At 36.2% G+C, this 25,320-nt stretch overlaps 1 protein-coding gene across 3 annotated transcripts in view; it reads right to left on the bottom strand.

Moving 5' to 3' along the window:
- The window catches only part of rabl6a (RAB, member RAS oncogene family-like 6a), a 30,223-nt gene extending 5,690 nt beyond the window's left edge, over positions 1–24,533 (bottom strand). Inside the window, exons 1-14 of one of the 3 annotated variants that reach the window (XM_077241791.1) lie at positions 24,349–24,533; positions 22,689–23,130; positions 21,002–21,136; positions 19,767–19,814; positions 15,884–15,936; positions 15,178–15,269; positions 13,837–13,977; positions 11,932–12,037; positions 9,305–9,408; positions 7,899–8,275; positions 3,495–3,657; positions 2,651–2,854; positions 1,550–1,760; positions 894–1,071 (exon numbers count right to left, since the gene is read on the bottom strand). In XM_077241791.1, coding sequence (XP_077097906.1) covers positions 894–1,071; positions 1,550–1,760; positions 2,651–2,854; positions 3,495–3,657; positions 7,899–8,275; positions 9,305–9,408; positions 11,932–12,037; positions 13,837–13,977; positions 15,178–15,269; positions 15,884–15,936; positions 19,767–19,814; positions 21,002–21,136; positions 22,689–22,818 — 1,942 coding nt within the window. In that variant the 5' untranslated portion in view covers positions 22,819–23,130; positions 24,349–24,533. Of the gene's footprint in view, positions 1–893; positions 1,072–1,549; positions 1,761–2,650; positions 2,855–3,494; positions 3,658–7,898; positions 8,276–9,304; positions 9,409–11,931; positions 12,038–13,836; positions 13,978–15,177; positions 15,270–15,883; positions 15,941–19,766; positions 19,815–21,001; positions 21,137–22,688; positions 23,131–24,016; positions 24,217–24,348 lie in introns of those variants that run through there. The other 2 variants (XM_077241790.1, XM_077241792.1) reach the window with 2 other exon arrangements.
- Positions 24,534–25,320: the final 787 nt, after the last annotated feature.

Raw genomic sequence — 25,320 nt, 5'->3', positions numbered from 1 at the left:
CTCCTTTTTCCAAAGCGCTAGGGCGGTTGCGCTCCGGAGGCGTCTGTCGTTGCTAAGCGCAACCATCAGCTGCGCTGTCCGTTACAGCAAGGAAAACGCTTGCGGCATTCTGAAAAGTTGAGATGTTTTTATCTCGATGCGGCGCGGACGCGCTTGGAAAAAACGAGCGCGTCGCACCGCGAGCTTCCATTATGAGCGCGCATACCGCGCGCCTACATTTGAATACGTGATATGTGAACAGGCCCTTAATCTGTCGTCTGTTCAACACAGCGCTGTTGTCTTTCAGATATGGTCTTCGTAAGAGTGCGTTGTTTGCATTCCCTCACATGCATTTTGCTACCTACCAACACAAGGAAATTTTTTATGTAAAACGTATTTCACATGTACACACACGAGGACGAAAGTGTTTTCTGCGCTGAACAACGTGGTGAGTTTAACAACACTTTTAGCAGAAATATTAGTATTAAAATTCTAGGTCATGGGCCTACTGTCAAATTAAATAATTTAAAAAATAAAATTATTTGTTGTTATATCAAAACTTTGGTTAAGATTAAAATTACTTAATCTTTAATTTCTTTGTGTCTGGGTAAATTAGTTGAGGCAGCAGACAAGAACTACTCGGTATTCTTCCCTTTATTTCAACAGCCATTAGGCTGCTATTTTAATTCTACATTATTTTGATAATGTACCATAAGTTTGTATTGCAGTTAAACTTGTATGTCTTTCATACTATGACAAGGAGAAAACTGCTCTGAAGAGATCTAACGCCTTCCACCCCACCCCACATTCATGCTTTTTAAAAATCATTTTGGTGGGTCTTGAGATAGATTATTCTTGTCTAGGTGGGTCCTGGAATGGAAAAGTTTGGGAACCCCTGATTTACTGAACGTTACCTTCCTGATCTTCGCTGCTGTCTTTACTCTTATCTTCAAATCCCAGGCCGAAGAGGTCGATGTCGCTATTGCGGGTCTTGAATGAGGGGGCAACAGGTTTGGGGGGCTCCTGGAGTCCAGCTAACACAAAACCATCATCCGACCGGTCAGATGAGTCATCTAGTGCAGAAAGTGCCCTCTAAGAAAAACAGACAAAGCATAAAATATGAGTGGCTAAGTGGGAATTATGTGGTGGCAAAATAGATTAATTATATTTAGTAGACTTTATATGCATTAGATGATTTACATTTCTTAGTGAACAACATTTGTGATGGATTTCAGTCTGGGTTATTTTAGTTAAAACTAAAACAATAAAAATAGTTGTAATTTTAAATAATAATTGAATTACTTTTTTTTTTAATTCAGCTAGCTGCCAAGACAATATACCTCTTTTTTTTTGTTTAAATTGAAGTACTAAAATAACTAAAACTAAATAAATTAAACGTAATAAAAAAATTATATAGACATACTGTATTTACAACAAAAAAATTTAATTTAAAATGCAAACAGAAAATATAAAAATAAAATCCAATTAAAAATATTAAAAACTAATAGGATATCAATTACATTCAAATAACATTGATTTCAGTGTGGAATAACATGAAATTTCATTCTACCGTCTTGATCTTGTGTATCGCAAGTTCTTCACTCTCAAAATCAGGGTCATCCATGGCAAATGAGAGCATCTGCTGAGCGTCTGAATCTGAGTGCACCTCTACAGCGCCCCCTGTCTTTAGACCTGCAGGTCCTGCTGCTGTTTTCAGGCTTTGGGGTCTCTCGGCTGGTTTAGACATGGTTTGCATTTGTTTGATGGAGCTCACTGAAGATCTAAGAAAATAAATGTCAGTATCTAAAGGAAATGTCAATCCTTCCGTCCAATCCATCCATGTATTTCATCCGTCCATCCATGTATTTCATCCGTCCATCCATGTATTTCATCCGTCCATCCACGTATTTCATCCATCCATGCATGCATTCCATCCATCCATCCATCCATCCACGCATTTCATCCATCCATGCATGCATTTCATCCATCCATCCACGTATTTCATCCATCCATGCATGCATTTCATCCATCCATCCATCCATCCACGTATTTCATCCATCCATGCATGCATTTCATCCATCCATCCATCCATCCACGTATTTCATCCATCCATGCATGCATTCCATCCATCCATGTATTCCATCCATCCATCCATCCACGTATATAATCAATAATTGTATTTCATCCATCCATCCATCCATCCATCCATTTCATTCATCCATCCATCCATATTTTTCATCCGTCCATCCATCGATCTTTTTCATCCCTCCCTGCATCTATCTTTTTAATCCCTCCATCCATCTATCTTTTTCATCCATCCATCCAGCAATCCATCTATCTATCTTTTTCATCCATCCATCAATGTCTATCTGTCAGTCTACCGATCTATCTATAGAAATCACTGCCAAGGTAACATTCATTGAAAAATAATATGATCAAGAAATGAAAATTGGTTTTGCCTTCATTACGGGTGTTTTAATTAAAATAAATTAGAGAAGTCTCTTTGCTAATGGAATAATTTCTATTTTGGAAGCTCATCAACAGAGTGTGGGAAATTAATTTAAACCATACAACAAATCTTCTGGAAATTCTGGTCAGGTCTCAACATGTCTGTATCCCACTGAAGTCTTTCTATTAAAAGAAAGATGCATTTCTGCATGCGGTTTGTTACCCCTTTGAGTTTGTTCCTGAGCTGATGCCTTTGTGCTGGGCAACAGAGGGTAGAGATGAATCTTCCTCCTCTTCGTCACTCGTGAGTGTGACGCCCACGCTTGGGACCACCGCTTTAAGGGCAGGCTGGCTCAGCGCTCGGTCATCTGGATCTAAATCATCCTGGAAGCCGGAGACCAGAGGATTTCCCCGGCCCTCTCCATCACTGAGGAAAAGACAGGAAAACTCATCATGAGTTTAACATGCAAATAAAATTTAACCCAAATGCCTCTGCTCTTAGTGCGATCAATGCCTCAGTCCTTATTTAAATAAATATTTTTGTGTAACTTTACAATAATATTTTCTTTTTCCAACATTAAATAAATTAATTAACATGAACAAAGAATGAACAATTGTACAGCATTTATTAATCGTTGTTAATGTTAATTTTAACATTTACTTAGTTAATGCATTGTGAACTAACAACATTATATTTTTATAAACTAACATTAACTAAGATTAATAAATGTTGTAAATAAAATATATTCCTCACTGTTCATGTTAGTTAATACATTGACTAATGTATTGTAAAGTGTTACCAGTGTCTCTTTGCATAAATATTTTCAATGCTTAATTTTCATTGTTTCTCAAAATTCACAAACTTTCATCATTTCTGAAACATCACTTGTTTTTTTGCCTGCATTACCACAACCAAATTATTTTGAGATAAAACAATCATGTTGATCTGAGAAAATGAAACCCTGTCCAGTATGTTTATGAGCTGCTGAAATTACAACAGGAATATTCAAACAAGCTAAGGGAATTATTTTTTTAGAAACAATAAAGGCCGTGTTATGACAGCTCACCTATCACTGTCCAGAATGGGAGCTGATGTTGGAGTTTTTTTCTTTGATTTAACTGCTGTTCCACCGTCTTCCAGAAAGGTCCGGTCCAACCCAACCTCTGGTACAAATTCATCCACGCTCTGTACCTTTCCAGAGGGCTTCGGGGCTTCAGAACCTGTAGTTTCTGATGAAAATAAAACACCATTTTGGGTTCAAATGAATGTATGCAATAATTCTAACATTTGGAATGGTAATATGCATGAATTTTGTTGCACAGTTGGAAAGAGTCAAGTCAGCTTTATTTCTATAGCGCTTTATACAATACAGATTGTTTCAAAGCAGCTTTACAGCGATGACAGGAAAATAATGATTCAATGATGCAAAAATAATTCAATTACGGAATAAAGCAGCATTGTTTAGCTAAGGACAGTTCAGTGCAGTTGTTGATTCAGTTCAAAAAGGAACATGAAAAAGGATCAGCTCTGTAGAAAACAGTGATGTCATCGTCCAGCTCAGTTCAGTTCTCAATAGAGTCAGTGCAGTCAGATCAATAATATTATATTGTGCCGAATATTGTGTGTCCCCAACTAAGCAAGCAAGAGGTGACAGTGGCAAGGAACACAAACTCCATCAGGTGACAGAATAGAGAAAAAAAAAAACAGGATCAGTCGAGGTTCTCCGGTTCTTCTCTGGCCAAACAAACCAACATATTGTTTACGATTCCAATCCAGGCTGCGTCACAAGTCAGATTGTGGATCAAAGATTAATATCATATTTACCCCTGAAACATATTTGACCATTTTAGAATTTTGGTTTGATTCTATTTTCTTGTTTATTAATATTAAGCTGCTTTGAAAAAATACACACTAAAAAAAACAGTATTGTGTTGAGCGCTACAAAATGTGACTTGACTTTTTTTAGGGATTAAGAAATTTTGCATTGGTGATAATCAGAGCCCTTCCCCATAAATATATATATATATTTCCTCTCGAAAACGCGTTCGTACTTCCTAGCTTATTTTCTGGTGGGCGGGTCAAATTCTCTGGGTGGGAAAAGCAGGGAAAGGGGAGGTAACCTTTCCCTGTATGACGTCATACGGGGAAGATTCAAGTTCAGCCCGTCTGAGCTTTCATTTTCTCAAAGGCGGAGAAAGATAGCCAAAGCTCGGTTTACATTGATTGAAATTTCTAAACGCTGGGGGACCATACACAGGCTAGGGGAACTCGTATTAATGTTAAAAAACCTCAGGAAGTGAAAATTTCATGTCATGGGACCTTTAGGTGTCCTGATCGCAGATGAATCCTGGAGAGTGAGGTATTAAGGGAATCCCCAGTTCTGCAGCAGCTTCACGATATAAAGTTAAGAAAACTAAACAACCGAGAGAAATATATGTCTACTACTTCAGATTTAACGTTTTATCTGAACATCAGCATCGGGGAATAACATTATAATCTCGTTCAGGGTAGAGAAAGCTGTTTACATGTGCAAAACTAACAGTGAAGACTTAAATGTAAACACAGCTTTTGTGTCTTTATCAGCTTTTTCCATTTACTGGCCCTAAATTATCGTCACAAATACTGACCGCTTGATCCATTTCTGTAAATATGTTTTTATGAATGAATGACTCTCACCCTTGCTCTCTAGTTTTCTTCGTCAACAGCCAATTGCACCTCCTGCTGGTGAGTGCATGCATTTTTTTTCAAGTAGTGCAATTCAGCAAGCTTTGAATATATATATATTCAAAGCTTGCTGAATTGCACTGAATTATATATATATATATGTCATTATTTTACTTCCATACATTTTCCCCGAAAACTCTCATTAAAAATCTAATTCCCCTTAGTTTATTACAGAAATGAAAACACAGACACAATGATTCAATTTAAATCAGATATACAATAGGCAGTCCAACAACTTTTTTAAATATAAACACTGAGATTTTTTGGGGGAAAATGTGCTTAATCATGATAATATTGATAAACCGTAGAATAAATAAATAAATAAAGGCTTGTGATTCAGTGAAACGCATGACACGTATAAAGGAAATGAACCTATGAATATATCTAGATTTCATGGGCATTCAGCACACTTTCAGACATATTTGAAAGACAGATGATGGTAGCAATGAATACACAACAAGTATTTTTACTGTCACAGATAAAGCCACTGAGCTTTATAACAATACTTTGCACAATCCTGTGATTAGAAAGTCTCTGTAAGTATGTTGCTGAATAAAGGAGCTTTTAAAGGTCCTAAAAAAGGAAAATGTCCAGAAGAAATTACTAAAAACTGATCAAACCTGAATTCTGGACCATCTTAAATGCTGAACTAATGATAAATTATTATTTATGATATCTTGGACCTTTCATACCCGTCTAGTCATTTATCAAATTGGATCAAGCATTCCACAGAACAAAAGGGCACTTTTGTGAAAATGAGCAAAAACACAAACTTAAGAGAGCAAAATATTTGCAAAAGATATTTCTATGGAGCCATTTGACACACTTTCTGAGTGTGTGTGTGTGTGTGTGTGTATGTGTGTTGATGTACCCCATCCCCCAGGATCTGCAATGCAGCAGCAGATGCACTGGTGCAGAGCTGCGCGTGTGTTTGTCAGTCCACCGCTCTCTGTAATGACTGAGCAGCGGCGGGTCCAGTGTTGCCTGATAATGTCTCATTGGTATTCAGTATAAGACAATGAATGTAGTCCCTGAACGACTGCCCCTCTTTAGTACAGTTCATACATTCACATTAGCAAACCTACACACACACTCAAATCTGAAAAAAGACTAGGGAAACAGTGCAAGTTAAATGTTGTGAAGGCCTTTGAAGTACACATTGAATGTAAGGGTGCTTTCACATCTGTAGTTCGGTTAATTTGGTCCGGACTAAGGGCGAAAAATTATACTTTGTATCATTTTTAGGCATTTTGGTTCCTTTTCACCCCGCACTGATTGCTCTCAACCGAATCAGATGAGTTGATGAAACGAACCAAAATGCAGTCATGTGACAACATCCACATCACTCGTTGGCCAGAGGTATTTGCACTTACTGCACTTCGATTGGTCAGAATTAACGTTCGGGAAAATTCCAGAGCTCCCGGAGGTTAACAAAGAGGAGGAAAATCCGGCAGACAGCTTTTTACGAATATGGTCATCAGACCAAATTTCTATGATGCTCCACACCTCCTCCACATTTGTCCGCGAGCTGCCATGCTAGTGCAAACTGTCAACAAACATTAGTCCTCATCCCATAATGCACAGCGCAGCTGACTACGGCAGCTGGTTTAGTCCCAAAATGTCCAGTTCTTTGGCAGTTGGGTCTGTTCGAGGTCAGATCACGTTCTCACCACAAAAGAACCGCTCCAGAGTTCGTTTGAAAGCGAGACCGAGACCACCTCTTCGAGTTCGGTACACCTCTTCGGTATGCTTGTTTGGTCCGCTTTTGGTGCACACCCGAGTGCGATTGCTGCTTTCACACCTGCCCAAACGGACCGCACCAAGGGGGAAAACGAACTCTAGTGCGATTCAACCGAACTAAATGAGGCAGGTGTGAAAGCACCCTAAAAAGACCTTTTTATACAAAGCTAGTTAATGGGGATGTGCATTTTGGTCATTTTGAATACTTGCATTACATTTTATAAGCATGTGAGAGTAAATATTCTAACTGTAGTCTAAAGATCTATTAAAAATCACTTTAAAAAAATACAGCATTTTGAGGCATTATAGACACACTGGTGATGTGAAGGACGTTCCAAATGGTAGGTAGCAACGTTATTCAACATTTTATTTAGTTAAGTAAAATGCTGAGGATTAATATACTTGCATTTTATTCATTACTGTAAAAAAAAAAGCTGGTGTACCCAATATTGGAGTACATCATATCAAGTGTTTTTATTTGTGTGATGCAGAGTTGCCCAGCGTTTTAAACCAGACACAAACAAGGCTCTTTTTCAAGTATATCTTTTTCAAAAAATATAAATAGGCCTACATTTTAAGATTTACGTAATTACATACAATCTTCATTGATTTAGGCATATAAAACAAACATTAGTTTAACAAACTAATAACTGGATCTTGCTTGAACAAGCCATAATTAAATTCAATGACTTTTAAACTGATTAAATTTAATTGTTTGCACAATTAACAGACTTATTCTAATGCTAAGCAATTTGAATAAATACATTTAGAAAATATGATTATTTAAAAAAAAAAAATGCAAAAAATAATAAACTATGCCATGATAATTTTTTTTCTGTTTCTGTGCGTGTTTGTGTGTGTGTATGTAGGAAGTAAGCGACAAGACAGCTTACTAAACAGAGTTTATCTGCACTACAGAAAAGCCTCATTCTTAAAAGTGAAATCTTGAGATCTTTGGGAGCCGAGACATAACTGGCAACAGACTCCTCTGACGTTTTGTACTGACCTGGTCTGTCTGGTGAAGCCTCTGCAGCAGACGAACCGAACAGGCGTGACATGAAGCCTCGTTTCTGGGCATGAGGAGGTGCGGGTTGGGTAGATGCGGGTACTGTTGCTGCGGGCGAAGGCTCGAGGCTTTGAGATGGTGTTTGGGGTGCATGGGCGGCTGTGATCTGGACAGGAGGGTGTGGTATAGATGGAGGTGGTGGCGGGGCGGATTGGGTCTGGATAGGGACAGGAGCCTGTGGTGTACTGGGGCTGGAGTTACTGGGAGAGGCGGCACCGGGCAGCACCACAGGGGACTGGGACCCTGAGGACGGGCTCTGGCCATTAGAGGGCGCTGGAGATCCATACGCTTTGCGTGCCTCCATCATCTCAAGAAATCTGCAAAAACAGCAGTGAAAAATGTTGGTCAGGAGGCATTCTTGTCATGGTGGTTGGCTCTTGGCCATAATGGGACTTTTGATTTGCTAAACTCTGAACCTGTGTGACATCTCATGATGCTCTAAAATGTTTTTAATAATATAAAGCAAGTTAGTATTTCAATAATTTATAAACACCGTAATAATAATTTATATTATAACTATATATACTGTAATATTGATAGAGCAACAACAATAATAATATAAATTATTATTGGTTTTATTTTTGTGTAACTGTGATTAATAATATTTATTATCGTGTTTTAATACAATTAATAATAAAAATAAAAATAATTATTATTACCATTATTATTAATTCTCTTATCTTATCATTTTAAATCTGAAATATATTACTGTTGTACATTACAATTGTAGTGTAAAATAAAAATTATAATATTTGATAATTATGCTAATTTTATTTAAGAATACCTGTAACAATACTTATATTTATAAGTCTTAAGTTCTTTATTTTCAAACGTTCAATCCCTTCAAATTTTAACATGTCAAAACATCTATTTTGGAGAAAAACTGGTGAAATACTTTACATTTCTCTGGATTTTTGGATAATTTTGGTACATGGTGTAGAAAAAAAAAATCGGGATGGGAGAATTGCATTCTCTCACCAATGTTTTACATTAATCTGAAAAACTTTGCATTTGCTCGCAAGGAAAACAAATGTTTTGCCTCCCATCTCATATATTTTCGCCCTACCATGTCCACTTAGAGGCTCCGTACATATCTGTTCACTAAATTACGTTAAAAATTATGCTAATGTGTAAAGTTAACCTAGCACACGGTGCGTTAATCCGCGTGATCAATAGTAGTCTACATTTGAAGTGGATCAAAACCTTTCATCAAAGTTATACATGAATTTTGAACTATACCCGTTCTTGTCCCTGACAACTTTGATGAACTTTTATTGATCCACTTCAAATGTTGCCTACTGTATACATATGCATAATGTCTGTGTGTGCCTGAGGTTCACACTCACATGTCATAGTTCTGGTCCTCCGTCTCCTGCTGAACACTGAGTTCTTCTAGCGTGGCATCGATGTCAAGCTGATTTGTCTCCAGTTGTCGTAACAAAGTCTCCCTCTGCAAACACAAAAACACCACATCCAACATACTGTAGACCCACAGGACATCAACTGTGACCTAATTTTCACTCAAGTTAGTACTGTCCTGCTTTATTATTTCTAAATTAGGAGGAGGACTGGAAATGAATGTGTAGAGAGAAGCACAAACCTCTTGCATGAGCACCACAGCTCAACTGAAAAACACGCACTAACCAATAACCGGTTTCTGACCGAACTGATACTTGGGGTTAGAAGTTTGTTCAAAGTCACGGAAGTTAGAAGTGGCCTTTAAACTAACGCTGAAAAAGATAGCAAGGAGAGGAAAACAGATCTAGGCACAGTACTAAAAGTTTAATGAGTTTGACACGCTGTGCTTGACGGACTGATTCTGAGCAGCGGGATTTGCATCACCTTTACAGCAATAAGTTATTCAACTGTCAGCAATATTCGCAAATATAAAGACTTGTGTATAACAGGGAAAGGTCAACGGTGTCCAACAGACAAAATAATCATAAACAGACACAGACTTAAGTAACCAGAACAGGAACCAGAGGAACCCAATGAAACCCAGCCATCCATATACAGAATCTGATACAACGTTTAAGATCTATAGTGGTTGCATCTGTAATATGATTTTGCGTGTCTCTTGAGTTTTTTTAATCAATCTTTGCTGAGCTGGATAATTGAACAGAAATTAATTTCTCTAACAAGATCAATAAAATACATTAAACTGAAACCAGTCCGCCAACCTACTTACTGTGGTGTAACCTAAGGAAGAGAGGCCGACACATAAGACACAGCGGTCGCCATTGAACACCAGGCTAATTTCAACATTACTAATTAATTAATGCCATTCAGCCAGTATCAAGAGACATATAACAAGCATGCATATAAAGGAACAACTTTAAAGGGGACCTATAATGTCTTTTTTACAAAGTCCTGATTTTGTTTTTGGGCTCTACTAGAACTGGTTTCCATGCTTTAAATGGTCAAAAAACACATTATTTTCTCCATATTCTCCATTGTTGCAGCTCCTCTCTTCACAGTCTGTCAGTAACACTGTTTAGTTCCTGTCTCTATGAAGCCCCTCCTTCTGAAAAACACAGTGTGCTCTGATTGCTCGGCTGGACCAGTGTGTTGTGATTGGTCAACTGCTCAGAGCGTGCTTGAGAAATGTACCGTCCCTCACCATAACCACCAGTTTCAACACACTACTAACTAACTCAACCAGGCCCCGCCCCTTTATATTTGCTTATGCCTTGGGCGGGAATTATTTAAATGAGGAATATTGTGACGTGTTCATTCACAGAAGAAAACTCAGAGTTCAGAAACAGTGATACTGAAATAGAGAATTGTGGACTTAGTGCCTAGTAACTTTGCAGACCTTTTTCATACTCAAACATTACACACAAAAGAAAGTTGAAAATGTAAAAAAAAAAGCATAACAGGAACCCTTTAATCCTACCGCTAATGTTAGTCCTAACTTGACTATAAGAGTAAATCTTTTGGGCAACATAAAGCAGGGGACTCAAATCTACAGCTGCCTACCGAGTGCACTAGAGAAGCTCCTACTGTAGGATTCCCACTTCCCACAACTTTTGACCAATTCATTTACATTATTTTTTAATATCCGTGGTGTTACTGTTAACTAAATCTATAATTATTAAAACATATATTTTTAAGTAATTGTAATAGAGCTGAAATATAATTAAAATATTAATATTATATTAAAAAAAATTAACTTAAAAAAACTTGAAATGTTGTCTTGGCAACTAACTGAAATAAGTTTCAGATGAAGTACTAAAATTAAAAGTACTGAAGTATTCAAACTAAAACTGAAATAAAAATAAAAAATATTAAAATACCCTAAAACTAACAAAAATGATATAACAAAATAACTAAAACTTATATTAAAATGAAAACTGAAAATATAAAAGCTAATTAATTTAAATAATATTTTAATAAAACAACTCATTAAAATCTATTGAATTGATTCAATCATTAAAAAAAAAACATTGATATCAATTTTTAGCCACTGAAATACTTCAGAGTCATGATTTTGCCTGATTTACCCAGGTTTCCTGTGAATCATAAATATGACCATGTGCAATTGTGCATTCAAGTGATTTTGCTCAGAATCAAATGCATGAATTGAGCAATTTCATATTTCTCTCGTTTTCACTTCCTGATAAAGACAGACACATGGATACTGTACATCCTTACATGTATACACAATAGCACCTTTAGCATACTAGTTTCAATGATTTAGCCCACACTTATTTTTTGCTTGCATACTTTTTAGAATGGATGGAAATTAGGACGAAGCCCCGAAAACTACTGGAGGTCTGTTAGAGCCAGGAAGGCAGATCTCCAGGATCAGCATCAAGAGCCCTTGCCGTAATCCACAAACTCTTATATCACCAAAACATATGGATGAAGTCAAATCCCCATGTAAGATATGTGAAGATTCCACTTGAAATGACGCTAAAACTATCTAAACGTTGACCTCAGAGCAAACATGACTTTGAGAGTTTCCTCTGACCTGCAGCTGCAGGAATGGGATGTTGAAGAAGCGATGGAGGTATTTGAGACCAAAGCCGTTTTTCATGGAAGACTCGGCATAGTGGATGTAGGAGGAGCCCGGAGGTCTAAAATGAAAAAGGATTATGGGATTAGGGAAAAGTTGGCTGATAAGTGACACATACATTATTCATAAGAGCTTTGCATTGTATATTTGGAGACAGTTTTAACTTTAAAATAATAACAACAAAAAAAACTGTTGTCAGTATCCAAGTTTTTATGTAGGTTAAAAGGCATAAGAGACATATATTCACTCTCTTTAATGCAGCACTTAAAAGGAATTGGTCAATTTTAATTTGAATACAAGATTAATTAAATTGTTGATTAAATTTTATGCCTGTATTTGATAAATTATTACTAAATTGTTAAAGATTCATTAAATTCGATTAATTTAACTAAACCCCATGTCTTCAACCTTGCTCCTGGGAAACCACTGTCCAGAAAAGTTTATTTCACACCTGCCTTAGCCCACCTAGCCTGGGTCCGAAACTGCTCACTATACCCTCTTTCACTACATTACTCCACTTGAGGGAGTGGATGAAAACGAGTGAGAGAATTCGGACACTGGGTGCAGCAGAAGGGTTGATGCTTTTGCATAGCTTTTGCTTGCCGTTTAATAATCATCTGAAACTTAGCAAACTGGCAGCTCCAGTACTAATGAAAATAATATTGTCTGTAAGCCCCAGAATAAAATTCTTGTCTAACTTAAGAAAAAAGGTAAGATTAATTTGTTTTCCCAAGATTTTCTTAAAGAATGTTCTTGAGACAACATTTAAGAAGTATTCATATTCCTGGAAAGAATATTCTTAAAAATAATTGTAAATAATTTCTTAAAGTTAGGATAAAGCCCCACCTGTCTTAAATCCCCAAAGGTGATGTTTAATGAATTTATTGGGTTGTTTTAAAGATTAATTTCAACATAACACGAGTAAAATATAATACATATTACTAGTACCACTACCAGGAATGTGGACGAATACTCTGAAGCGATACCGATCGATCATTTGAGCTTATATATATGATGCGCTCACTTTATCTAGAACTAGCGCGGCAGCACACAGATACGGGATGCATTCACTCTAGAGAAAGTGCAGGAAAGACAGAGCGCAAATGAATGGAAAAGACCACTAATTCTTGGGACAGGCTCATTTAAAACAACTATTTTAACTTGACACAGCACATTAAAAAACTGCGCTGAGTGATTAACTCCCGTCAAGCTGAAAAAAAAAAGAAAAGTCTGAGCGTTTATGTCATCTAAAGTTATCTATGCAGGGCAAAAGATGGGCTTTGGGGTGTTTTTCATTCAGCAATAACAGCCTTTCAATCAAATAACACCAAAGTCTGTCATTTTCTTCTTAAGAAAAAAACAAGATGATATTCTTAAGAAAATATTTGAGACCTTAATTTTTCAAGAATTGCACTTAGAAACATTCTTACAAATTTCTTAGCATTATATTTTAAGAAGTTTCCTAACTTCTTTCTAAAGAAGATTTTTGTGAATCCGGCCCCTGTTTTCGAGGGTTATATTCACCATGAAATCAAAATTGATAATTCTTTTTTTTAAATGGAATATTGCAAGTAATTATTATAAATTATTTATCCACGCATTTTCCAGATTACCGATTGCACCTTTAATCAAAATAACTTCCCCTCCCTCATGCAGTGACATCTCTTCTCTTTTCTAAAGACAACCTGTCACTCACATGAGATCCACCAATAGCAAACCACAACCATGCGATCAATCCCAATGGACAAAATCAAGTCCCGCCCTACGTTTTTTCTTGTTTGAGAAGCTGTTTTACTCGGATATACGACACAATAGGAAACCCACGACTATCACAACTTCCGTTTCATGCTGACTGCTCACCTGTTCAGACTGTTGATAAAATCTCTGATGTCATCGGGTAAGATGACCCTGTGCTCGCCCATGTCCCGCTGGTTACCCAGGACACACACTGGGACGTGTGTTGGCACTTTTGGTAACTCCCTAAGGATGTAGTTGAACGTCCTGCAGTAAAGACAAGAGTCTGTGATTCATACGAAACATACATTGATGTGATTTTCTTGTGTACTGTACAATTTTATACACCATAATCTAAAAATGTGAGTTTTAACATTCAGTACAGTTTAAGATATTTTTGAACCGATTCATTAAAAAAATCTTATTTGCATTATTGGCCACCACTCCCAGACTTCATACCACCCACATATATGTTGGGGAAAAAAGCATAGTGAAATGCCAGGATCTTATTAGCAAGCATCACGGAAAAGCAAAGCAATAAAAACATAATTTTTCTTTTTACCCGGCCTGAGAGCAGCATAAATACCAAGCTGAAAAATAATCAAGGTTATTCGACCGTTTACCTGGCAGGAGATTCGGATTAAACATGGACCAAGAAGCTTATGAAAAATCAAGATGATCACAGCCGACATTCATTTAGTAAGCTGTATATATATATATATATATATATATATATATATATATATATATATCAATTTTAAAACTATTATGTGGAAAATAGTCACAATAAAGAAAGTGCTCTTTCCAATCAACACAATAATGAACAATTATCCCAATAATGAACTCAATTAGTTATTCCAATCACGAATATTTGAAGACTTGTACATGCATTGTAGGCATATTTGAAGAACCGAATCAGACAGCGAGGAATCAGATCTTAAATATGTTAGATCTTGTTATGCAATCCACAAAGAATGGGGCACTGATTAAATGTTGGTCTAAACACCAAAAAGTACCTGATGGTCACAACATTCCCAATGGTTTAAGCAAAAATTCAGCACTATAAAGCAGAACCCATAGGTTTGCAAACAACGGGCACCTGTGATGGTGTGCTTGGGTCAAAAAATAAAGACCCATTATGAGAATGCAAGGCAGATCCAATGAGCAAAGAGATAAACAGAGTCAGAACCTTTAAGAGACACTGAGCTGCAGGTATTGGTATCATTGCGTTCTTTGTTCCTGACAGTGGCCTCGACTTTACTGTGAAAGAGACGCTCAATGACCCGCTGCAACCCAACGCCCAGTTCCTCCACCTGATCCTGACCACCGATAGCTGTCAGACCAAAAAGAGGGGCGGCAGGGGCGGGAACGGAGTGGTGGAGGGACAGGAGAGGGTGATGGAGAATGAATGTGGGGTTTGGAGAGAGTGAATGTGGGGAAAAACAGAAGGAATGGCAGATTCCTTACCACTGTTTGGTGATGTCAAACATCATGATCACGCCATTACAGTTCTTATAAACATCCAGGAACTCTGCGTCGAGAGCCATTTCGGATTCAGACTGCACAGAGAACAAAACATCTCCAAGATTACCATGTTGTTTCCAGCTGACCAGCTGACTAGAGCTCACAGATTACATCATGACATATTGTAAGATGTCAAATGATTAATTAATAAATGAAATGTATTACACAATTCATATTTAATTCAGTCAAAACAAAACATTGAAGTATTAATCACATGGTAATTGCCAAGCAGACTTACAAAACAGTTTAAAAGTTTGCATATTTTTAAAAAGACATTAATGATTTTATTCAGCAAGAACACATTAAATTGACAGTAAAAACATTTACAATGTTACAAATGATTTCTATTTCAAATAAACTGAACTAAGCAGCACACCTGTTTAAACATTGATAATAAGAAATGTTTCTGGAGCAGCAAATCATCATATTAGAATGATTTCTGAAGGATCATGTGACACTGAAGACTGGAGTAATGATGCTGAAGATTCAACTTTGATTTCAGGAATAAATTCTATTTTAACATATATTCAATTAGAAAAGAGTTAATAAAAATTGCAATAATAGTTCATAATATTACTGTTTTGTTGTATTTAAAAAAACAAAAACAACCCCAAACTTAACGATTGTTTAACAAAACAGTATTGAATACCTCCTGAGGTTCATTTTCCAATTTCAGATTCTCTCCCCGTCGTTTCCCTTTCCCTGCAGTAGTTGGAGAAACACAGTTATTACAATTAGTGCGGCTGCACTTCAGCAACTGTGAGTCTGAGATACGAGATGAGTAATATTCATATGCTTGTTCATCAAGAAACCACCAAAGCAGACAAACTAAAATTATGGTGTCCTCTTACACAAGTTGCTCTGAATCTTTACATGTTTTAACAAGACTGCTGGAACCCTGACTGTCTTACCTAGTCAGTCACATCAATTCAAAAGTAAAGTATTACTCAGAAAAACAATGGGATGGTATTTGAATTTTCATTGGTGTATTTGGCAGATGCTTTTATCCAAAGCGACCTGCATTGCATTCAAAGTATACATTTTATCAGTCCATGCATTCCCTGGGAATCAAACCAATGACCTTGGCGTTTCTATTGTCAGGCTCTACTGATGACACATTACTCAAACACTATGAAAAAAAACCAACAATGGTTTCTCAAAGGTTCTTTAAACAAAGTAACAGTTCTATTTAGAACCATATCATGCTGAAAAAGGTTCTTTATTCTCGCCTTTTTATTTTTTGAATTTGTAACTGTCAAAAAAAATCTATTCAAAGCCATCTCATTATTGATTTTCTGAAGCTCAACTACCCAAGACAGTCAACACACTGTCAGTGAGTACTTGATATCCTTCGTAAAATGTCTATACATTTTAACTTTCAAATTGTAACTGGCTTCCTACCAATCATGTATTTTTCTCTCTTTTAATTTTTTAACAGAAATGTGCTGTTTATTTAAACTTCAATAAATATATTGCATTTTGACACATTACTTTTGAAAACATCTAAAATACATTTTTATATTAGAATGACCACATTTTTTATCTGATGATTTAGTAGAAACGTCTCACCGCTCCTTCCCAGAAACCACTTTATTCACATTAACCCCAGTGACACATTATTCAATAGCTTATTTCAATATTTACACATATATAAACTGAGAAAGGCAAAAGCATATAGAAAATAATTAGAGCAGACCTGGATCAACATCAGCAGCTCCTTGTGCAAATATTTTCATGGTAACCACAGTTTTCTCCTGTAGTTAATATAGATATTCTTACTGCTATAACCCCTCATAAATTCAGATGGGATCTCTTTCCAGCAGTGTAAATCTTTTCCCAATTTTTATGTATTTTTTTATGACAGTTATAATTAATTTTTAACAATACTTATAATACGGTATTTTTATGAAAACTATGGTTACCATGGAAAAAAGGTTGTACTAATTCACAAAGGGCCAGATTTACTAAACTGGGCAAATCAGCGTGAGAGCCCAATTCCATAAAAGCGCAGATGGGAGTGGAAAGTTCTGCTTGTGATCTACTGATGACAGACAAATTAAAGAACACAGGCGCAGCCGGATCATTTCACTAATGATCAACGCAATCTACCAAGAGCAGCGCAAATTAGCTTCTGGTTTACGACATGCTTTCTTTGGGCGGTAAATAATACTAGTAAATTGTCTAGTGCAAACAATTTCAAAATCACCTTTGTGAAAATCAAGTTTTTAATGTTGTTTATATGTCTATGTGGTGTTTTTAATATGCTTTAAGAACAACCATGTGCAAATTCATAAGTCAACACCATTTCTGAGTATTTTCTCCTTAAACCTGCAGTGAAAAATAGAGTCTCAAAAACACAGTTTGAAATCGCGGGTGTTTCTTACAACACAAACTACCTTGTAACCAATCACGTCAACGCGTGGGCGGGCTTCAGCATATCATTAACTGCTGCGAAGCAGGGGAGTCTCAAGAGAAGCCAGGTTATCCCAGTATATTTTTCTGCTGATATGAAAAATCGTGTATGTGGCGAGCAGGACGAGGTCAAGGGCCGTGGGAGAACGGTGCGAGGCTGGTGGCGTGATTACTGATGAACGAAGACCTGCGCGACGCACCGGTCTCGTATCTCTCACGGAGGAGCAGAAGCATAAAAGGAGGAGTGACGACTGTAGAGATCGATGTTATAGAGATTGATGTTTTGTTTTATTATGTGTGGCGGCAGTCGACCGTCAGGGACTGCCGTCTTTACTTTCGTTGTTGTGTTTGTTTGTTTATTTTTATGAAAATTGTTTAAATGTTCGCTGGCTCCCGCCTCCTTCTTCCCGTAACATCTAACCTCGTTACGGTGTACATTTAGCAGGTGAATTTATTCACGATGATTTGATGAACTATATACCTTCCTTCACTGAGGCTCTAAGCGTTTCTAAGGATACTGATTTCTAAAAGGCAGCTGTCTGACTCAGAGATGGAGAACGGTAACATGGGTTGTGTAACATTAGCAACACATTATACAGCTGTTTGATAACGTAGTCAAGCAAAAGGCTAATCATATTAATTACCGTAATGTGTCCGATGTTGTAGAGAGCGATACATAAAAGTTTTAAATGCATTACTATTCTGGTGCATCACCTTGTAGACGAGCCTGTATGAGTGAGTGGAGGCGGGGCATATACTAAATTTACGTATACTAAATGGAGTGAGGGTGTAGAGTTACATTCAAGCTATTTTAATGCAAAAATACTTTTTTCTCACAGGAAAGTTTTAAATATGTAATTTTGATGATCAAAGAAGAGTTTTAAAAGATACATTTGTTGACCACGTGGAGACTTTAAATTCTCTCATAAATTTTTGCGTCTGAAATGGAGACTCCTATAAATGCATATGCAATAAGGTCAGCCGCAAAAATAACCCTGTCCACGCCTTTTCAGCGCTAATTTTTGTGTTTTTAGTAAATCCGTCCTGACAGTAGCTTTTTAACACAAAAAGAGCGATTGTGCTGGTGCAAGCTGTTAGTAAATCTGGCCCTACGAGGGTAAATTGAAAACTCTGGCATATCTGAAAGTAATATTGTTGTTCAAATCACAATTTAAACCACAAGCTGAAAAATCTATTGAATTTCCACTTCATGCAATTTTAAAAGAGGGCTGTTTGCAATAATGATACTTATATTTAAGCCTAATATTCAGCAATATAATCAATTTGACTGCACTGAAACTATGGATGAGAACTGAACTGAGCTGGACAATGACATCACTGTTTTTCTGCAGAGCTGCTTATAACTGAATAGAACTCATTTCATATTTGATTAACTTTACAGTTATTGTACTGAACTGAATCAAGACTTTACTGACTTCAGCTGAACATTGACACTATTGTTTTTTTTAGAGCTGCTTTACAGTAGAATCGAATTCTTTTTCCATCATTGATCATTATTTTCCCGTTAATCACTGTAAAGCTGCTTCGAAACACTCTGTATTGTATAAAGCGCTATAGAAAAAAAGGTTACAAGACTTGACATTTTAGAAGATTTTAAAAAGCTGTAGACTTATTACATATGAATACAAAATGCAATCTATTATGAAAAAAAACATAAAATGCCCCCTATTAAAATAAATGTAGTCTTGGAAAAAGTGGCCATCTGATTTTAATGCAAGTAAATTCAAATCTAGGGTCTAAGAACAGCACAGACTACTGAAGGCAATGTCTATTCTGGGCACAGTTTTATAAAGAAGAGAGGTGAAGACCACAGCACACACACACACACACACACACACAATGTTAAATCTTTAATTACTTGACTACTAGTTCTCACCTACACCTTCTGGAAGAGGAAGCTTTTGTCCTTTAAGTATTTGCAGACCACAAAAATATAAGTAAAATACAACATTACTTCCTTTTCCTTCAAAGATAGCTGAAAAAATACTAAAATAGCAATTTCATTAGGTTTGCACTTATGAGTGCAGATATCTTTTGTGTGATTTTAATTGTGTGACTTAATTTTACACACAAAATGTTTCAATTTTCTAAACACTCACCTTTGTCTACCACATCCCAGACCTCAACTTTCACTACATCATCTGTCGCTGTGAATAAAAGCAAAAACAAAACAAAGTCAGAAATGTAAAGACAAGGAATATTGTAAACAGCTTCTGATACTTTACAAAAGTTGACCTATGACCTCTGACCTTTCTGATAGGGCAGTCTACTTAAATCATTTTTGGTCTTAGAAAATAAACCACTTCCCTTCATAAAAGACCACATAATTTGTGTTCGACCGATATATCGGCCGATATTTGGCATTTATAAAATATCGGCATCGTCCGATACGTTCTTCTGACTGGCCAATGTGTTGGAAGCGGGACTTTTATTTTGACGGGCGGCGCTGAGATCACCAGCGCCTGATCACACAGCGCTCTCTCACATTCTCTGTCTTTAGTTTACGATCTCTGTCAGTCATATCTAATACTTTGTTAGACAGAACTGGTAAAAAAAATAGAGTAAATGGTGTGAGAAAAAGTAAAGCGTTTGCTTTTATATTATTTGTAACAGAAAAGGAAAACAATCAGGCTAAAGTACTTTCTCATTTACCGTCAACATTCAGCAAATGCGCATCTACATCATTTAAACAAACCTCGGAATATCTAATAAACATTTAATTTCACAAACCTTGCAGATTTAATCGAATCCAGCTGTGATATCTTGTGAAATGTGCATTTGTAGCATAAACGTGTTACTGTGAGTGACGGTCGGTCCGTGTGAAGTGAGTGAATGTGAACAGAAGATCAGCGTCACAGGAGACGCGATCGAAAAACTTTAAATCCTTCATTTAAATATGCTGTGCTATATCCAGTTGTCCACTGTGTCATATTCATGTCGTTTTCACTGTGTGCGTTATGTAAAATTAGCGTTACCCTGTCTTTATCTGAAAAAATATGATTACCAGTGGGCACGATATTACCACATTACGGAGTGCCCTGTTACAGTGTTTACTTCCTTTTTATACACATATTCATATATTTATAAACAATTACTTTATTTGTGAAAAATAGTGTTATAGGATTGCATATATAGTATAGTCATGTTTATTTTAAAGATTTGTTTTATAATTTATCTATAATTTATTAAAAATTTATTAAAATGCATATAAAGTATATATAAAAATATCGTCTTTATATCAGCCACCCTTCTCTCGAAGATATCGGCAATCAAAAAAAACAATATCGGTCGACCACTACACATAATCAGTGTGAACGTAACCATTGATACTCACTTTTGTAGTTCCAGTGAATGCTGGTGACCTGGATCTCCTGCGTGGGGATGTACTCTTCCAGGAACTTTTTCCCTTGAAGTCGATGCCAAAGTGCACTCTTACCGGTGTTTCTGTCCCCACGGATGACTATTTTCACTGAGAGAAACAAAGAGATAGGAGAACACTGATATAACATAAGGAACCCCAAATGAAACAGTCCAAGTTTCAAAAGAACTACCAAAGGGCACTGATTGCACATGGAAAGATCTGAACAAAGACAAACCTTTCACACTTACTATCATGTGCTGGATTTGTACTGATACAGCACATATCTACCAAAATGCCCTTTTCACAGCTGAAATGCTTGGTATCTTGGGATATCTGCATGTCTAAAAAAAGATACCTCTACCAAGGAGAAGCAAATGGAAAAATAGGCCAGTAGGTGGGTGATCGTGTATCATTCATGCATTTTTTATTAACACATACAGAGAGCTGCGGAAACAACACAACGAGTATTCAAAGCGAGATCAGTGAAGAACCACCGACTGGCTCACTGATGCAGCATCACATGTCAAAACAAGTCTACACAACATCTACACAACTCCATCACGAAGGATTCAGTTACATCTTGTGCATTTAAGACAGAGTGGGCTCTTGATCTTCAACATTGACAATTGTTATGTCTCAAATTTTCCCATGAAAGGATCTTTAACTTTGTGTTTAATAATTGTGCTAATTGTGATTTAAATAACTGAGAGAAAATAAAGCCTATTTACATTTTTTTGCATTAATTCATGGCAATTAAACACATTTTTAAATCCAAATTCACATTACTGAAATGCACAAAACCTCATCACTAAAATACCGTGAACAACATTTTACCTTGGATTCTCATTGGATTTCCAATACTGTATTTTTTAGTTTTTTTACAATCAGCATTAATTGAAAGCAGTACAGAAAAACTAGCCATGATTACGTCAAAATGTAAATAATAATATATATTATGTTTTTTTCCCCCTTTTATATGGTGGTATAATGCATCAGATGTGTTTCATTATGACAATGTCCCAATTAAACACTTTTATGAGTCCTAAAAAGGCTTTCTTAAACTAAAATATTTTAATACATCATCTTTTTACATTTCATATTTTTTAATTTATTAATCATTTTTTAATGATTTGGGGGTGAAATGGGACAGACACGTTTTTTTGGCCCCTAACATAAGCAAATCAAATTAAACGTCTCACAAATTTCAATTAGTTTTTAATTTCGTCAAAACTTTACAAAGATAGCAAGTACTGCCGTGTTCAAAGTGGATAATTGAGTCAAATGTTTCTATCTAATAATGTTCCCACTTTACATGATCTCTTGGTATTATATGCAAAACTTCATGTGTTGATTAATTGATTAAAAAAATACAATTATAATAGTTTTAATTGATCTTAGAATAAGTGACAAGGTAGTTCTCCTGTTTTAGGAAATGTTTGTTGTTTGTAAATTATGTTTTTGTTTCTTTTTGATATAGACCTGTGTGTCTAAAATAAAGATTTCAACAGCTTAATACTTTAGACACACCACAAGGGAAAACTCTCACTCTACAAGACCAAAAGAAAACAATGAATGTCTTTAACACGATAGAAAACTATTTATGAAAGGCTCTACTCTTTAAAAAAAAAAAAAAAAAAAAGATTAATCATGAGGCTCTTACTGTTATATTGTACACCCTTGGCGAAGCGTCTCTGTAGACTCTGGTTCATGGATTGCAGGCCTGCAGGAATATTTCTATCCCTGAGCTGCCCTGCTTCAGAGCCCACTAGCTTCTTCAGAGCGGTAAACATCTCGAGCAAAGGCTCTTCAACAGTCCAAGAATACTAAAAACGGGTCTTCAAGGAAACACTCGCTGCAGCGTCTTGATTGAAGACTTCAAACTTTCTTAAGCAAACATTTTGACGGCAGGTATGACGTGGACTAAAGATCAAAAGTGGAGTCTGTCTTCAATATATTGAGCTCCGGAAGAAGGTTATTATGGTGCTAAATCCAGTCAGCAGATGGTGACTTTCTATTTCAACAGTTTACAATCTTAAAATGTGCCATTTTAGCTACTGTAACTGTTGTGATGATATCGGTCCATCCTGGTCTACTGGCATCACCTGTGGGAAAAACATTAATTTCAGTCAAGATCAGCAAAATTTGACATTTCATAACATTCATGTCATTTACATTTTCTTTCTTTCGAGGAATTAAGCCATATGTTTACATTGTTCTTTTCAGCATAATGAAAGCACAGTGACCAAAAAGGACACAAAAAGCAACATAAAAGTAATCTAGATTAATTTGCTAAGTCTTCTATAGCCATAAATGAAGTTTGTGTGAAAATTGGACCAAAATTTAAGTCGAAAAAGTACCTTGAATGGAAAAGAGCAGCGTGAATATTTAAAATATCTCCTTTTGAGTTCCAAAAATGATAACAGACTTTTGGGTGAACAAACTCGAGCCAAACTAACCTACTAAAATAATTGGAGACTGCTTTTACCAGCAGAAACGACAATACGTAATAATATTTTATGTTTCGGATAACTGAGAACCATCATTTTTAATTACAGTTTTATTTAAAATGCATTTAATAACTAAAAGACCATATATACACACAAGCAGAAAACAAAGTATTATGGCATCATATTTTACGTTTACATCATATTATAACATCAAAAGCAACATAAACATCATCACAACTTCAGATTAAGACAGAAGCAGCAGACACATGATTTAATTCCGACTGTAACCAAAAGTGTCCATGTAAACATTGCTATAGATTCAGGCTATTAGTTGTTATAAATAAGCAGCAAAAACAATATTAATTTATAGTTAACATTCTCACAAAATATATATCACATTGTGCAACGGCGTTATGTAATCAGGATACAAAAAGCTTGGTAACTAACGTTAATTCGTACAGTTAAGTAAAAAACAACAACAAGTAATCCGGTTATAGCTACATTTTGTAATATATATATACATATATATATTACCTCTCACCTGTCAGTTGATAAAACCGCTGTAAGAAAGCTGTCAGTTTTACCACAATCTCAGAATGGACCAGCTGTTTAATATTCTTTTGCAGCTCCAGTCAGTCAGCACTCAGCAGAGGTTTATATTCACTCTGTAAGCTGTTAAATCCCGCTGAAGCTCTGACAGAGAAGTGTGAATACTGTCCCTATGAAGGCTCTCATTGATACCTGTGTGCTCGTCTGTTTTTAACGGCCATCAGCTTCACAGCTAAAGCGACGTGTCAATTACAACACAAACACACGGCAACGTTTCATAGAAATTCAGAGCCGTTTTAAGTTTACTTCTAACAAACTCATTACCTGACTCACGGTCTTCGCCTGCGATATTTCAGTGGCATTCTGCTGTCGGCTGGAGTTCACGATAGCCCATTTTCTGTATGGAAGGAAAACATTTCCTTAGCATCCCTCTCACATCCCTCTATCAGCTGTGGAATGCCGTGAGGGGCGCGCGCGCGTCGGGTGCGCGCTTGTGCTGCAGCTCCTCTAGCGGTAGGATGTCGAATAGCGTCACTGTTGTGCTGAACGCCTCTAGTGGTAGTGTTGTGTGACAGCAGTACTTTAGTGCCTCTAGTGGTGGTGTTCTGAAACAGCAGCGCTGTAGCGCCTCTAGTGGTAGAAGGGAATCTATACAGTACAGTATTGTCCAAATCTAATCCAGGCATACAACTGGCCGATAACAGTATATTGCCATTATTAACATCTCCGAGATAAAGAGTAATCTAAACAACAATAAGAGAATCTTAGAATACATATTAATTAAAAATGTACCCCTCCCAAAATGAATTTTCAGAGGTCAAAATAAAATGGACGAAAATTAAATAAACAAAATAAAATAAACCCTAATTAATAATATATATGTGTTTGTTTGTGTGTGTGTGTGTGTGTGTGTGTGTGTGTGTGTGTGTGTGTGTGTGTGTGTGTGTGTGCGCGTGTGTGTGTGTGTGTGTGTGTGCGTGTAATTCTTGCCTATTTTATATTTACCATTATTTTAAAATATTATGCTGTTCAGAGACTGTACAATAGTAATCAATATGCATATTATACATTTCTATTAATATTATGCCTATTTATTTATATTATACACCGACCAAAATGAAATAAACCCAGATAAATCAAAATGAAATAATTTAATAAGTTAAATATAATAAATGAAATACCGGTAATTAGATAGATAGACAGACTATATATATATATATATATATATATATATATATATATATATATATATATATATATATAGATAGATAGATAGATAGATAGATAGATAGATAG

This window comes from Siphateles boraxobius, unplaced genomic scaffold (genome assembly GCF_051911475.1).
Source record: "Siphateles boraxobius isolate OS27281-9 unplaced genomic scaffold, OSU_SipBor_1 24, whole genome shotgun sequence".
Taxonomy (NCBI): Eukaryota; Metazoa; Chordata; class Actinopteri; order Cypriniformes; family Leuciscidae; genus Siphateles; species Siphateles boraxobius.
The sequence above is the reverse complement of the archived record's forward strand: the minus strand, read 5'-3'. Positions and strand labels throughout refer to the sequence as shown.